Genomic DNA, 17,138 nt, shown 5'->3' on the forward strand with positions numbered 1-17,138 from the left:
CACCACTCAAAATAGCATTTGACAGCCAGTGAGCATTGTGTGAAAACTGGGGGACAGCTGTTGTCAGTGTCATCACTGAAAGATGAAGAGGCCCAGGATGGCCTACATAATGAACTTCAGCTGCACTGATAGCCAAGTGTCAACCACTGATGTATGGAAATCCGAGGAAGGATTAACGTGCTGAGCAGAATGATACGTTCCAAATGACGTCTCCGTCTACAAGTTAAGGGCTTCCTTATGGCTGCCAAGACAACTCAGGAAGTAGCTAGCAAGCCTGGTAACTCGAGTTCTGTCCCCATGACCCACAAGTATTGTGGCTCATGTGTGTCTACACATATCCATAAACACAGATAAATAATTTAGTGCTATAAAAACTTTAAAAGTCACTGTTCTTTTTTTATTTTGTAAATTAGTTTTTCAAACTATGAGAAATGTCTTTGATGTGTGAAGTTTAAAGAAAAAGGAAGAAAGAAAGAAAGAAAGAAAGAAAAGAAAGGAGGGAAAAAGAAAGGAAAGAAAAGAAAGAAAGATGGGGAAGGTCTATTTGTCAGCTTTCTGTTAGTATAACAGAACCTGAGACAATCAACTGAGGAGGAGAAAAGGTGCGTTTGAGCCCACATTCCTGTTAGGTTCTAGTCGTGGATTGTTGGCCTCTGTTTTTGAACCTGTACTCAGGAAGCATTCTCTTATGGGAAGTACAAGAGTCGGTCACCTTAGGACCAGGAGAAAAAGAGGAAGAGGAAGGGTCTGGAAGGTCCCACTGTCTCCTCCAAGGGCACTCTGCCAATGAGGAAGCCCATCCACTAGGCTAGTGGTGGTCCCTAACCTGCAGCTCACAACGCTCTGTGCTGTTGAATGACCCTTTTACAGGAGTTGCCTAAGCCCACTGGGAAGCCTGGCTACATTACTATTTATAACAGTAGTGAGTTAGTGATGAAAATCATTTCATGGCTCAGGAAGCCAAGGCTCAGAGCTCGTCTCAGTTATAACAATGAAGATGGTCCAGTCATACACTGTATTCACAATAGGTATGTGGGTTGCATTGGCGCAGCCCCCTGTGGTTATGTAAGGTGTGACCACCAGGGAAAACTGAGCCAGGGCTGTGCAGGGCCTCTTGCAATTATCTTCTAACTTCCTGCAAATCTTTAACTATTTCAAAATAAAAATGTAAAACAATAACTGCATCTGATCATTTCCAGGGGTCGGTAGCCAGTGCCCCCACACTAGGCCTTTGTCCTTTCCAAGAAGGTATGAGCACATTCTCACGTGAGAGCGCTCACGTCCCAGAGATGAAAGTGTTCATTTCCCACCAGGGCAAAGCTGGCTGGATTAAACTGGCATCTGCCGAAGATTTCTATCCAGTAGGCAGATTTGTTCACGTGGTGTCTCATCATTCAATGGAAAGGATTTCTATTAAAATTCTGTATATTACATTAGGTGTGATTTTTAGATGGAATCTTAACATATTGTTAAACAAATGATTCCGCAGCCACCTGAAACACTTTAGTGCTGGCCAGAGATGGGATGAGTAGGGAGTCTGATGGTTGGCCTGTGTGGGAAGCAGGTAGGATGAGAGCCAGAGGCCCAACGTTGAAACTATATATGCCCTGTGATGGTGGTCTTTGGAGAGCAAGTGTCAGCTTTCTCCCATACAGACATGTGTATATTGCTTTCTTCCTTTAGTCTGAAGATACTTTATGTTGTCACGCAGCAATGGGTGAGAGTGAGTTGTGTGATGAGGCTGTGCTTAGAGAGCCTTACTAAGCATAAGCATACAGTGCAGTTGGTGCACAGCAGGGCTAGTTCTCTCCCCCCCCCCCCCGCCTCCTCAGAGCTTGTGTTTGGTTTCAGACAATTGCCTCAGCTGAAGTGAATGCAGCCACTGTGGACAGATCCCTGGCAGCCTGTCACAGTGTAGTGGGAGGGCTTATTTGTGGTTTCCTTTATCAAAGCTTTTGAGATTTGTGCAAAGCTCTCAGGTGATTCTTGAGTGTCTAGTGCTTCGTACATTTGAGCCTGATGTTCTGTCTTCCCAAACTGACTGCAAAGAACAGTACAAAGGTGGTGCTGTCTTTCTAGACTGCACTGTAGTGTAGGGCACTGGAAACAGAAACAGCAACTCTCAGGCTTTACAGCTAAGTAGGTGTGTGACATTGCACTAAGCAATGCTATTTCCATCCGTCAATAGACTGAGTTAGTGTTTTCTGTGCTACAGCTAGAAAATTGCTTGGTTGAAGAAAGTGTGCAATACGGTCCTATACTGAACACCGGACTCTGCAGCAGTGCGTGTGGTCAGCCATACATGCTGTAGGGTACTGCAGCGTGCACCAGCTTTGCTGTTGATTCCTGGAGGAGGTAGAGATGAAGCAGATGACAAGGAATGTGATTTTACTTCCAGCCAAAATGTTAGAGAAACGTAACAGGCATTCTTCCCTATGATACCCTCCCCTGCACATGCCTGTGTATGACAGCATGGAGAGGAACACAGCACTAATGGCTCCATTTCAGCATGTGGCTTTTCGGCTAATTTCCTCTTCTTAAATATGTTCTAATTGCTGGAATATTTTGAAATGATAGACAGATGAATGTGCATGTGTGTGATTCAATGAGCTTCTATGGGTCAAAGCTGGTGATGGGTAGAATAGATGGATGAATGCATGCATGCGTGTGTGATTTGGTGAGTTGTCACACTCAAGGTCAAAGCAATGTGATGGATAGTAATGAAATGTCCGTTTCCTCTCCTGGAACCTCATGTCACATGATGAACCAGTATACCTGGGAAGTGATTTGGGAGGTGGTTGTGGCTGTATCCCAGGTTCGTTTTCCCTTGTGGGGTTGGGGATGGATTTGGTCACTGGTTCTTCCTGGTGTCCCACTTTCCCCATCTACAAAGTAGTAGCTGTGCTAGTTTCTGGGATGAATGTGTAAGTACATAGCGTGAGGCAAGCCATGTAATATGCAGGAGCTGGTCTGGTATGAGTCGTCCCAGCTGGACTGTGTTTAGTGTGTGCCTCTGTCAGTGGAGAAATACAACCAAATGCCTGACCCTCACGAGGCATCTGGCAGGCAGGTGGATTCCCATAACATGCTTACACTCCAAGGCTGTCAATGGAGGGAGGCACAGGAACCAGTTAGCATTTACCAACATTCCAAAACCAAAGTTCCAGGATGTTCCAGAAAGTTCCAGAATGTATTCAGAAGTATGGCGTTAGTACAGTCATTTTCAGTGTTGAGCTGTGAAACAGGATAGCACATTAACATTTATAAGATACAAATTGTGTGCTTTTTTTTTTTTTTACACAGATTCCCCCCCCCCCCGCTTAGGGTGGAAATTTTTAGTTTTTAAATTTGTTTTTTTTTTTAAACATTCTTATACCTGCAGAGAAAACGAGGTGCTCAAAGTCCAGCTGAAGAAATATGTAGGAGCTGTCCAGATGCTGAAAAGAGAAGGTCAAACAGCTGAAGGTGAGGTGGAGATGAGCCCATGGGGGAGGGGCGGCTATTCCCTGGGCAGGCTCAGAGTGTACATACTCGATCTGACTTAATAGAAAACTGGTGCTGGTGGCATTCCAGAGTCAGACAGAAAATTTTGCTGTTTATTCTTGCTAAATGAAAACTAAACTTCATGGCTTAGTGACAGTTATATGATGTGGGCACTTATGGACTTTAGCTCTAGAATATTGTGAGCCTTGTGGGACGGTTGATTAACCTGAGGCCAGGGGTGTAAGCAGCAGAATTCACACAGGTGAGAACTCAGACCTCCCTGGACTCAGACTTGCCAGGATGTCATCTCAGCTCTCTTGTAGTTTCTTTTTCTTTCTTTTTTTTTTTTTTTTTGGTTTTTTGAGACAGGGTTTCTCTGTGTAGCCCTGGCTGCCCTGGAATTCACTCTGTAGACCAGGCTGGCCTCAAACTCAGCAATCCGCCTGCCTCTGCCTCCCGAGTGCTGGGGTTAAAGGCGTGCGCCACCACGCCCGGCTCTCTTGTAGTTTCCTCATGTCTCTGTATCTCAGTTTTCTTATGTGTAAAATGGGACAGTTGGCAGCAGGCAGCATATACGGATTAGCACAGATAGGTACTGGGTAATGTTTCACTGTTATTTATTATTTTAATTTTGAGAATTTTATGGATATGTGCTGTAAGACCCCTGACCCTCAGTCAGTGGTACTTACTTCGAGAACCCCTGAGTGAGACACTGAGACACAGATTGATGCAAAAGCAAGAGGTTTATTTTCAGGCCCGTTGGGATCAACCTCAATCAGTCCCTCAAGACAAGTGTCCAGAAGGCGACCCCAGAATGGCTATTACAAGCAGTTTTTATACTTTTTAGGGGCACAGGTTATATCAGCAAGGTTACAGTTCAAACTTATTGGCTAAGCATATTGACCTTTAAATCCATGCTAGCAAGAGTGGCACACATTTGAACTCTACTGGGACTTTCCAGTGGGTCAGGTGACTGTCAGTACATCCTGAGAAGTTTTTACTCAAGAATGTTCCTGTGGGTGGAGAGTGGAACTTGGCCTAACCTTGACCTGAGGCAGGTGGGTGTAAGGCCGACAAAAGCCCCTAGGGCCCTTCAGTGCAATGTGTTGGGATCATATTCACCCTTACCCTCTCTCTTAACCCCTCACTCCCCTCTCTTACCCACACCACTTCCTGATAACTCCTTTCTTCCCAGCTTGTACCCACCTCTGTTTATGGACCTACAGAATATGCATATGGGGGTAAGAGGCCAACTCTGTGGTGGTCCTCAGGATCTGTCCTCTTTATTATTAGAGGCATGGTAGCTCCCTGAACTGGGACTCACTAATTGGCCAGCCTGGACGGCTTGTGGGCTCCAGGGATCCATTTGTCTCTTCCTCCTCAGCACTGGGAATGCAAGCATATGTCATGGCATCAGCTTTTTCACACAGATGCTGGGCACTGAACTCAGATCCTTAGGTGTGCATGGCACACCCTTTACCAACCGCACCATTTCTCCAACCCTGGGCTTGCTTTCCATGTAAAAAACAGCACCATGAGATGCACTCCTGAGTCAGAGTTTTGGGAGCACTTCTCTTCAAATGCATGAGCAGAGTCCACAGTGTTCAGAGTGCACGAGCAGAGTCCACAGTGTTCAGAGTGTAGCTGAAGTTCCTTTTCTCAAGATAGAGCCTGAGTGCTCCGAAGCAAGACTGCGTGTGAGCCTTTTGAGTATGCAGTGTGATCACCCTAGCTGAACCTCAGTACGATGACCAGCATAATCCATTGCCAAGTAGCAGCAGCACCTTTTCATGTTCTACTGTGTGCTAAGCCACACTGTGCCTAGGCCATGCTCTCCTACTGTGTCGTTTAAGACACACTGTGTACCTGGTTGTCCTCTCACACTGCAGGCCTTACAGGGATGAGCTCATTACTGGGCAACACCATTTGCTCTGTTGTTGCTTATGGAGTCCCGTGAGTCTCTCCTTCTCATCAGTTACCAAAAGAACTGCATCAGCCACTTGCCAGCACCTGAAACAGGCTTGGACCATAGCATAGGCTGTAACCCTAAAACTCAAAGCTGGAGCCAAAGGTTTGTTAGTTCAAAGCTATCCTGAGCTGTATAGTGAGACCCTGTTCCCTGCCCCCAACCCTTCTTCCAGATTTGGCCATTACAGAGAGCACTGTGTAGGTACGTAATGATAGTCACATGGTACTGTATAACTGTGTATAATACTGTTTGTTTAAACAAAACAAAACAAAACAAAACAAAACAAAAACAAAAGCTGTAAAAGGCAGTGCTTCCCAAAGTCGCATGGCAACTTTCTTCCGAAGCTCGAATCTTCCTTCTAACTAATTAGGACTGTCTCCTCAAGCCCTGGTAGACTTGTCCAGTCTGGACCCTGGTGCCCGAAGGCTTATAGGAGTTGGAGTTGCCTCACTGAGAGCCTGGGGGAAGGGATACTTTACCCACCTAATTCATGATGTCCCTTGGCTTCTGGTGTAAGAGAGGGACACACTAGTGTCTGTTCCCTGAGTTATACGAGGAAACTGAGAATATATTTTAATGGCATAAGCAAGTTTAGTTGCAAGCAAAGTATCTTTTTATATGTGGCAAAACTAACTAATGCAAATGTGAGCTCATCAGAGGGAAGAGACTGAAAATCTTTTTCAGCCCTTGCACTTGACAGAAGTCCCGAGGGCTGACTACAACCTTCATCTTTATAATCTTGCTTTGGAAAATGCCGTCAGGATTAAAATATACATAATACAAAATTAACTATAAAATACTTTGTCAACAACCTTTAACTTTACAGGCACAAGTCCTGTCCTGTTTGAAAGGCTTTTGGCTCCTGTTGTGGTTGTGTGGGGGTGGGGTGGTCTCCACTGACCTGCATTTCCTAGCTAGGTTGGGAGCTCATGGAAGCTTGTATCTTCCTTTGCATTGACTCTTACTCTGGAGGTCCCCTTTGTCATCTTTCTGCAGTGTTACAGCTTTGACAGGAGGGCCACTGTATCCCCTAGGGATGAGCTTGGCAATTAATCACCCATTGTAATTTCTCTGGACATTAGACCATCTCTGTTCATGAACTTGGATTCCTTCCTTCTCCAGGGAGCTGGGACCAGACAGTTGCATGTATAACTAGAGAGCAGAAGTTGAACTCTCCCTGCTTGTGAGAGTGGGAAGAAATGCTCAGTGAGGAGAGTGCCCTGTAAACTCCGAGCTGGGTCCCCAGAACCTAACTTACCAAGCTGGCTGTGGTGGCAAATACTTGAAATCCCAGCCCTGGAAAGGTGCAAGGCAGGGTCGGGGATCCCTCCAGCTCCAGAGGCAGCTAGACTAGCTAACTTGGCAATCTCTAGGGCGGTGAAATGGTTTTGGCCTGAGAATATCTAGAGGAGGCCTTAGGCCATATTATCGATGGATAAATCCTCAGCCAGGGTCTGCCTTGTGGCCTGGCCCCTCCTCTGACACTGTAGAAAGTTGGTGTTCCTATCATTCTATGCACACATAGAAACCAAAACCCCACAGGTGGATGTGTGCCAGGCTACAAACACAGTCAGGCTTCTGCAAGAATGCAGACTGGCTATGTGCATGTGAGCTAAACACACAGTCAGGCTTCTGCAAGAATGCAGACTGGCTATGTGCATGTGGGTTAAACACACAGTCAGGCTTCTGCAAGGATGCAGACTGGCTGTGCGCCTGTGGGCTACACACACAGTCAGGCTTCTGCAAGGATGCAGACTGGCTATGTGCCTGTGGGCTACACACACAGTCAGGTTCTGCAAGGATGCAGACTGGCTGTGTGCATGTGCAGAAGGTTATGTTGGGAAACTAGCTCATGTGACTGTGGCCATCCATCAACTTCACCATCTATAAGGCATCCTGCAGACTAGAGACTTGGGAAGAGTTGATGTCACATCTCGACTCTGAATCTCGTGAATACACCTTTTCCATAGACTTTCTCTTCCATCTTAAGGCCATCACCTGGATGAAACCTAGCCATGTGATACAGATGGACACATTCACAGTTGGTGCTTGAATTAGCATTTGATCAAATATCTGCATACCTATCAAGTTTAGTCATATTGTCAGACACCAGATGGGGCATGAAACTAACCATTATTGCCCCCATCCAGAAAGTAGAAGTCAAGATTCCTGCTTGAAGCCAAGCAGTGGTGGCACATGCTTTAATCCCAGCACTCAGGAGGCAGAGGCAGGTGGATTTCTGAGTTTGAGGCCAGCTTGAGTTCTAGGACAGCCAGGTCTATACAGAGAAATCCTGTCTTGAAAACCAAAACAAACAAAAAAAGATTCTTGCGTACACCTACTAGGTCTTACCTGTTTTCCTTTTCTCCAGGTTTGATCTTCCAGGTGGTTTTTTGACATGAGATGCATGGGTCCCCAGCCTGGGTGTTCTGTGCTGAGCTCACTGAAGTGCTGGTCTGGGTGCATAGGCTCTGTCTTTGGGCAGCTATTTCACTGGTCCATATTACCATTTCATTTTATTCTGAGAAAAAAAAATACATGTTTTGGGGAGGATATCTTTCTGGATAGCCAGAACCAGTCATGTGCTGTCTCTACAGACAAGGGACAGTATAGGTGACCTCTTAGGGCCAGTCATGTGCTGTCTCTACAGACAAGGAACAGTATAGGTGACCTCTTAGGGCCAGTCATGTGCTGTCTCTACAGACAAGGAACAGTATAGGTGACCTCTTAGGGCCAGTCATGTGCTGTCTCTACAGACAAGGAACAGTATAGGTGACCTCTTAGGGCCGACTTTAGACCCTTTAGCTCACCCACTTCTTGGCAGGGGTGCTGTGGCTAGACATGCTTGCTATGGGTGGCGGGGAGTGCAGAGAAGGCCCTTTTTCTCCCTTACCTGAGAACACTTCTCCTTCCTTGGACTTTTATGCCACTGCCTGAGGAGGGAGCCTGGAGAAATGATTCTTGGAGAAGGGTAAGGCGGGGTATGTGGGCTCATTCTCAGCATTGTCTGCCTTTAATGGCTCTGTGTTCTTGCTGGAAGTGGTTTCAGAGCTTCGGATGTTCATTTGGGGGCTGAAGGTAATGGCGGTGGCTTCCTGGACTCTGTTCTGTATGCTCAGAACAAGCAATGAAAGCAATAACAAGTGGTGGCACAGCTCAAATAGCAGGCAGTTTTCACTTTCGGTTGGGTTGAGAATGCTTTGAAGCTCCAAGTTGAGGAGGGTCAGGTGAATTAGCAGACATCTGTCAATTCCTTTCTGAAAGATGAGCGATTATGGTGACAATTGTCTAGTGAACCCCTCTGGAAGCATTGCAGCCATTATCCAGATGAAGTAGTATCTGAGTGAGGAGAAAACTTCCTGTCCTGTAAACAAACCTCTGGGAAGGAGTTTTACTAGGTTGAAGCAGCTGCCATGGATTCTCACTCATATTCTCATTCTCTCTCTCTCTCTCTCTCTCTCTCTCTCTCTCTCTCTCTCTCTCTCTCTCCACACACACACAGTATTAATATATTGTAATTGCCCATGCTGGCTGTGAATGTGGACTTTTTTTTTTGTCATACATTGGCAACCTCTTTAATACCTAGAGACTTGATATCATAGGACTCGTTTGTTCAGTATGTACGATATATCAGCATAGCAAAGTTACATGAGATGCACCCAGCACACAGGGGAATGGAAGCTAGAAATGTCTAGCACAAGAATGGAATCTTTTTGCAGTTCCTTCCCTCCCACCTCTTCCATCCACTGAACAAGTACAGCCGGTACACTGATCTCAGAGGTAGGCTAACAATTCTATTTCTACACACAGCATTTCTCCAGTTTAAAAAACTATATACACAAAATATTATTCTACAACCTGCACATTTAAATGTATCAAGCACTTTCAGATATCTAAAAGACTAGATGCTTCATGTAAGAACTTCTCTGCTATTGACATGGCACTGGTAAATAAAACTGCATGCAAAGCAATGGTTATTATCCGAGGTATCTTCTAAACATAACCATTTGGGCTTCGACCCACTTTCTTCTCCCTTCAAACCGGTAGACAAATATAGTCATGTGTAATGCGTAGAAACAGCTGAGCAAATTCCTATCCCCAAGTCATTTACAGAACAAAATTTTCTATGAATTTTAACAGTGTACACTATGTGCTAAATTTACTACTTTGTCATACATTGGCAACCTCTTTAACATCTAGAGTCTAGATGTTGAAAATTTAGACATATTTGTCCATTATATACAGTACACACACAGCAAAACAAAATGCAAATATATAGAAATGGCATCTGAAAAGATCACATACACACAAACATAGTGTGTGTGTGTGTGTGTGTGTGTGTGTGTGTGTGTGGAGGGGGGTAAGAAATGAAGAATAAGATGCATACACAATACAATAGGATAAAAAAGAGACACGTCTTCTTCACACGACCAATCTGTCTCTGGACCTCTTCCTCCTCCTGCTGGGTCCTCTAAGGTACTGAACAAACAGGGACAAGTATCGCTCCTGGGTCTTTCTAGAGGCAACCTAAACAATTCCATTTCAAAGTCACTTGTAGAAGACTTGTCTATGATCTTCTTTTTATAGCGACTGGGTATACACGTGATCTCCTACCTCGACTTTACCCTGCATCGGCAATCTCCACAGTTAGATGTCCAGATTTAGCCAAAAGCCTAAAAAGGGTCGGGGGAAAGATTGAGAGCAGCTTTTTCATATTATATACACAGGCCTTCTATGGCTGCATGTTAAGTCGTCGCCAGCATTTCCGATTGGCTGCATGCGGTTGTCGAGTCTTGGCTTCTCTTGGGTGGAAGGAAGACCCGCGCTTCTCTTGGGTGGAAGGAAGACCCGCGGCTCAGCAATCGTTCCTCTTGCCGAGATTCAGGGCCCGCTCACCTTTGTCCAGGACCATTGAGGCCTCTGTTCATCCTGTCCAAGTGCTAGTCCATGGGTGAGTGATGGCGATGGCAGAGTGTTCTTGCTCAGACCCGCTGCTTCAGGCTGCATAAGCCCCGAAGGCCCAGCTTTGGCCTTCAGGTTGCTGCCATTCTTTCCGCCATGCCATGCTTGCCGCCACCTTCGAGAAGTCCTCGAAGGCCTGGCTGGGGCGTCTCTGTGGGCCCAATCCTGGAGAGCAGGTGGCCTGTGGAGTCATGGAGGCCGCCATCATCCAGATGCATCGTTGGCAGGGAAAGAGTCGCTGCAGAATCATCATGTGGCCTGGCCGTGGCTACCTTGAGGTTCCTAGCATCTGCAGGATAGGAACAGAGGCTGCTCCGGGCCCCCCTACCCCTCTCCTGCTCACCCGGCACCGGCTGAGGCTGTGGGGGGCCCGGGTGGAAAAACATCGTACTACCTAGCTCACTGCGCTCTCTTCCAGAACTCGAATCTGGACTCTTATTCTGATTTTTTGCCTTAGCTTCCAAGTGGCAGGGACTATATCCACCCATCCTGTATTAGTTTTAAAACTTACTTTATGACTTTGTGTGTAGGTGTGGGGTGTATGTGCCCTGACACATATGGAGGGTAGAGCACAGCTTGTGGAGTCAGGTCTCGCCTTCTGTCTTTATGTGGGTTCCAGGGATTGAACTCAGGTCACCAGGCTTGCTCAGCAAATGTCCTTACCTGCTGAGCCATATTACCCGCCATTCACCTCAGGTTTTGAGAAATGAACATGGAACTGGTTTGGTTAGACTGGCAGCCTAGCAGGCCTTCTCGATCTTCATGCCTCAGCTCTCCACCCCTCCCCCAGTGCTGGAATTACAGCTATGTTACTGTGCTCAGCTGTTTGCATGAGTGTACTTTACTAAGTTCTGTTCTCAGACTTAAAAGGATTGATTTTTTAAAAAAAATCGAATTTACTAGAAAGGCCTAGGGAGTAATTAGTAGAGCTAACACTGTCTGTATTCACCTCTGGGCATTAACACATTTGTATTTTCCATACATATTTCAGATTTTATAAAAAAAAGGATTTGTTACAGTTAGAGTTATGTTGCTACAATAAAACACTGACCAATAGCACCTTGGGGAAGAAGAAATGGTGGATTTGGCTTTTACTTTCTTGTCTTGTCATAGGCCACCTGGGTGAAGCCAGAGCAGGAAGTGGAGGCAGAAACCTCGTGTAGGAGTTGTGTGAGACCATAAACAGTGCTACTTCCTGGCTCCCTGCGCACGGCTCACTCAGACCTGGTTCTTAGACAGCTAGGACAGGGGCCTGGGCCTCCCACATCAATCATCCATCAGCAAAAGCCGGGCTGGCAGTGGTGGTTCTTTGATCTCAGCACCTGGGAGGCAGAGGCAGGAGGATCCCTGTGTTTAAGACCTGCCGGGTCTACAGATGAGTTCCAGGACACCCAGGTCTATAGAGAAACCCTGCCTCAAATGCTCCCTTCTTCCCCTGCCACCTCCAAAAAAGCAGAACATGCCCCACAGACCTACAGGCAGTCTAGTGGAGGCAGCTCTCCTGTTGAGGATCCCTGTTCGGTGGTGACTCTCATCTGTGTCCAGTTGAAAAACTAACTAAACTCCGAGTGTAACTGAGAGTACCTTTGGGTTGTTCCTACTGATGACCACCTTAGCTGCTGTATTTCTTAACCTTGGGACTTGGTGAGGTAGGGGAGGGGTGGTTAGCACTTTGTCAAGCTGGGGTGACATGAGGTGGGATCAGCCCCACAGCAGCATCACTGGTGTGAGCACAGGGCTGAACCAAGCCAGGGCTCTGAAACAAAGGAACAGATTCTGACAGAGAAGGAAGGGGTGGATGTCAGCAGGCCCTCAGCTGACTGCACTGGGCATGTGCAGGAAACCAAGGCCGCTCAGCATTTGTTAGATGCTTGTTGGAAGGACTGGCTATATTAGAAAGAAAACCCAAGCAGTAGTAACTTCCACAGTTTTCTCTCGAAAAAGATAACTGGAAGTAGCTTGGGCTGGTGTGGGTGGTTTCTGGCCACAGGCCCTCAAGCTGCTTCTCTTCTTATTTTTGATGCATGTCTCTTACTGTTTTTTTTTTTTAAAGATTTATTTATTTATTTTTATGTATGTGAGTACACTGTAGCTGTACAGATGGTTGTGAGCCTTCATGTGGCTGTTGGGGATTGAATTCTTAGGACCTCTGTTTGCTCTGGTCAACTCCCCTCGCTCAGTCCCTGCTTGCTCCAGCCCAAAGATTTATTTATTATTATACAATTATTATTGTACAATGTATCTGACTTCAGACACACCAGAAGAGGGTGTCAGATCTCATTACGGGTGGTTGTGAGCCACCATGTGGTTGCTGGGATTTGAACTCAGGACCTTAGGTGCAGTCAGTGCTCTTATCCGCTGAGCTATCTCACTAGCCCTTGTCTCTTAAAGATTGCCTTATGTCCCCTAAAGACAGCTGTTGCTCTGCCACCATAGAGGGTGCTTTTGAGCTCAGGGATAATGAGCTTCCTTTAAGGAGCTTTCAGACCCTTTCTCCACAGTTTCTTCTTGAAGCGATTTGGCTGGGAAATGTGCTAGCTCAGTGCATGCGTGGAAGGAGGGGAGATTCCTGGTGACAGCAGTCCCTGCTTCTGGTGGGTTTGGTCTGGTGGATGTTACCTGTGAGGGCGGGCCTGACTCCAAACCACTCTATGCCATCACTCAGAAGCTTCAGCAGAGGCTCAGGTCATAGCTGCTTGGGAAGCCAGCTCCCAGTTCCAGAAGCAACACATGTACCCTGGGGACCTGCTGATCTCGGGGACTGTGCTGGTTTATTGGCTGACCTGATTTCAGTCCCAGCCAAACACTTTTCTCTCCCAAATCATAGCGGAAACAGTTGCCTGGAAATAGCCAGGATCCTTTGGCTTTTCTCTTTTTCATTGTTTGTAAGAAACAAACAGCCTTGCTCAGCCTGTTCATCCCCCTCCATATTTGCCAGTGTGACTGGGGTCTGCCACTTGTCGGTCAGCTTGTCGTCTGGGGGCAGAGCCTCTCCTTGTTGGAGGTTGACAGGTGGCTCGTTTTGTTAAATGCTTCTTTGGTTTGGAAACACCACCCTGCTTTAGTTTCTAATTATACGTTTCTAAGGCAGCTGGTCATTTTACTTTGCTTGTGTATGTAGAGCCTGCACCTTAGCACAGAGAGACTTGTCTAAGGGCTTTCCTTGGAATGAATGGAAACCATTTCTGAAGCGACACAGGGATCCGCAGGCTGGGCGACTTCCTCAGCTTGTGCTCTCATTCTTGGGCCCTGCACTTGAGAAGGAGCACGCTCTCTTAGGCCACATCTCATCCTCTTTCCCCTAGAACTTTCCTACTGTCTGGCACCCCTGTTCTCTGGACAGAGGGCCCAACCCCACAGGCCCTCCTTGTGTCATCCGTTGCCATTTTCCCAGTTTTTCACTCTCAGAAGTGTGGTCATGCTGCCCAGTTGGAACATATTTAAATTTTTTTTATGTGTGTGTGCCTGTGTGTATGTATGTGTATCACATGCTTGCATGAATCCATGGTGGTCAGAAGAGGGTGTTAATCCCCATGAGACTGCATTATAGGCAGTGGAGAACTACCACTGTGTGGGCGCTGAGACTGAACCTGAGGCCTCTCCAATAGCATATGTGGTCATAACCACTGAGCCATCTCTCCAAGGCTTGCCCAGTGACTTTCCAAAGCCTCGTTTGTTTTCCTTCTTGACATATTTGAGAAACACTTGCCAAGATGCAAGCTGCTTCAGAGCAGGGCTGCTGTGTTTTGTCTGCTTGCTCTGTGTTATCAGGGATTAAACCCACTGTCCTGCCAGTGCTTTATTACCCAGTACAGCCCTGACTTGGTTTGGTGTCTATGGGTGCTTTCTGGCATTTGGAGAGTGAGCAGCGAGCATGCACTGGCTCTTTGAAGAGCTACTGTGAAGCAAGCCATGATCCAGGACCTTTGCCAGCTTCTTCTGCACAGCCAGGGCTTCTGCCTGTTAGGCTGTTCTGGTCCCTGTGTCCTGGATGGTGAGGCAGAAGCAGCTGAAGGTTGGAGTGAGCGTAGACAGTGAGCTAGCCTGTGCTCAAGTGTGTATGCTTTGCCTTGTGTGTATGCTTTAGGTTATGTTGTCTTACCAAAGGTGTGCCCAAATGGGAAGTGAGTTCTTTTGTCTGCTCCTGTGTCTGGAGACAGGATGAGTGAGCTGACACTTGCTGCCAGGCATTCTAGACCTGGGCTGGGCCCAAGCTTCCTCATTTCCATCCTTTGCTGACCCTCTCTTTACAGTGTCATGGTTTTAGGGACCCAGTCTCTTTAAAACTCCTTCAGGTGTGGTCAGGCCCTGCACACATTGCCTTGAATTCTTCATGCCTGCATTGTATACCAGGGGCTGTCTCATCATACTGTTAGCAGCAAGTGCTTCCCACTGTTGGGGAGTAAGGAGGCCCCAGTGCTGCTGGGCAGCCTGGTCTCTGCTCTTAGCTGCCATCTGTGTAAAGTGAAGGCTTAGAGTGACAGCCAAGGGGCACTCACTGTTAGGTCTCATGGAGGAAGGGGATCTTGGCACATCCAGGTCAAGAAATGCTGCAGAAACTGTGCCACACAAGAGACCTTAGGCAAGAGTTTGGGTTGGGGGGGGGCTGTGAAAGACCACCCCCGAAGGTGAAGGAGGGAGGGAGGGAGGGGGGTGATGACATGGACTGTATAAAAGGTATCTCACTCCTAGAGACAGTAGAAATGAGTTGCATTTGGTGGCTGCTGATGACATGGCCGCTGAGTTGCTGAAGGTGGACCAAGGGAACATCTGAGGGGGCGCCTAGACCTCCAATGTGGGCAGCTCCTAGCTTTTTGCCCTTCTGCTTATTATAGAATGTGAGGAAATCGGAAGGGATGGCTGCTGAGACAGGGATGGAGGCAATGTGCTGTTTAGACTGCTGCTTGTTGTCTGGGAGTGTCAACATCTTTGGACACCCAAGCAAGCCAAGATGAAGGCCAAGCCCAGGAAGAACAGGCTGTTTCACTTGATGTCCAGGCTGTGTGGGACCTCTGGGGCTAGGGACATGCAGGCAGTGGATGCCAGGCTGAACCTCCTGGGGCTAGCCGCTTTGAAGCTGTCCAGGATGCAGTTTGAAGGAGCATCTGGAGCTAACAGGTTGCTGGACCAGATATTATATTGGGGGCAGAAGGTAAAGTTAAGGAGTTTAGGGGAAATTTTTTTCTTAGATGTGTTTTTTAAACTTTTAGGCCCATGGTCCTGGTAGTTGGGAGAAGGGAGTGTTAAGATCAGGGAAAATGGAGGAAATGTCACCCTCAGGAATAACCAGAAAAGGCAGGTGGAGAAACAGGCTGTTGATTGACAGTACTTTATCTGGAGTCCATTTGACCCATGAGAGGTGGGTTCAACTTGATTCCCTGAGGCTTACAAGAATTTCTGAGTTTACAAAAAAGAGGTAAGTTTTAGATATATCAGCATCACCACTGTTTGTAACCTGTACTGAAATCCACATTGTAGAAAAGGCAGTAGACTCACACCTTTGAGTCATAGTTGAAGCTTGGGGATCCTGAGTTAAAAGGATGAACACTCTTTCCTCTATCCAGAAGGCTGGGTGTGTGTAGACTGGACAGATGTTTTAACACGGAGAGAAACACTTTCAAGTCTATACTTAGAATACAATCAAAGGAAATTTAAAATCTCCAGCTTGTGACTCTAGTAGTAGTCAGTGCTTTACCAGAGCTAGACTGAGCTAGACTGATGGCTCATCAGAACTCCACTGACTGATGCTAAAACTAAACTTTTGAGCTCTTAATGAAGCAATAGCATAGAGAGGGAAAGAAACCCAAAACATTTTCATTTTTACACATATCTTTAATTTCTTCTTTATACATTTATGAATTGCATTTATATACCTTTCTCAAGACACTTTCTTAGACTTTTATACCTTGCATTTACATATCTTAAAGCACTTTTCTATCCAATCATTTACCATGAGGCAGCTGAGGCCTTGGCCGCTGCTGTGAAACTGACAGAGCTATCACTGACTACTGTCTCCACCATCAGGGATCTGAGAAGGTGAACTTGACCTGAGAGAGCAGGGAATGCAGAGCAAGCAGCTCCTCACCTGTTAAACATGACAGAGACTCACCAGCTACCTGGGCAGCCATCCTATGTTCCTCCATGGTAGTCTGGATTTCAGTGGTGGCAGAGGGCTAAAGCAGCATGAGGGTTCAGAAGATCTGACAGACTTTCCTGTGGAGGAGGAACTTGGAGGGCCAGCCTACCTTGTCTAGGCAGAGCAGGGCAATCAACTTTCTAATGTCTTGTTTGTCTACAGTTTGGAGAAAATCCTGGTGACTGGCAAGGTAAACAGCATTAACCATGCTAAGTACTAATATAATTTGTTATAGTAATAAACTTCATGTTTTCATACTTATTTTTTAAAATTAAGCCTAAAGCAAATAATTAGGAAATGGCAAATTTTGTTTAGTTTTTTTTTCTGTTTGTTTGTTTTTTGAGACAGGGTTTCTCTGTACAGCCCTGGCTGTCCTGGAACTCACTCTATAAACCAGGCTGGCCTTGAACTCAGAAATCTGCCTGCCTCTGTCTCCCGAGTTCTGGGATTAAAGGTGTGCTCCACCACGCCCGGCTTAGTTTAAATATACTTATAATAAATAATGGCCCTCAAACTCTTTGGAGAGCTGCTGAATGTGGCATTTGCCAAGTGGTTATCTGAAAATGGTGGTTAACTCACATGATGCAT

At 46.5% G+C, this 17,138-nt stretch overlaps 1 protein-coding gene across 3 annotated transcripts in view; it reads left to right on the forward strand.

Moving 5' to 3' along the window:
* Positions 1 to 17,138, forward strand: part of Snx29 (sorting nexin 29) — a 431,651-nt gene that overhangs the window by 179,240 nt on the left and 235,273 nt on the right. For all 3 annotated transcript variants that reach the window (XM_021185334.3, XM_029470597.2, XM_029470598.2), the window contains one exon: positions 3,383 to 3,465. In XM_021185334.3, coding sequence (XP_021040993.1) covers positions 3,383 to 3,465 — 83 coding nt within the window. The remainder of the gene's footprint in view (positions 1 to 3,382; positions 3,466 to 17,138) is intronic.

Source organism: Mus caroli, unplaced genomic scaffold, assembly GCF_978045245.1.
Source record: "Mus caroli unplaced genomic scaffold, Mus_caroli_1 scaffold_17, whole genome shotgun sequence".
Classification (NCBI taxonomy): Eukaryota; Metazoa; Chordata; class Mammalia; order Rodentia; family Muridae; genus Mus; species Mus caroli.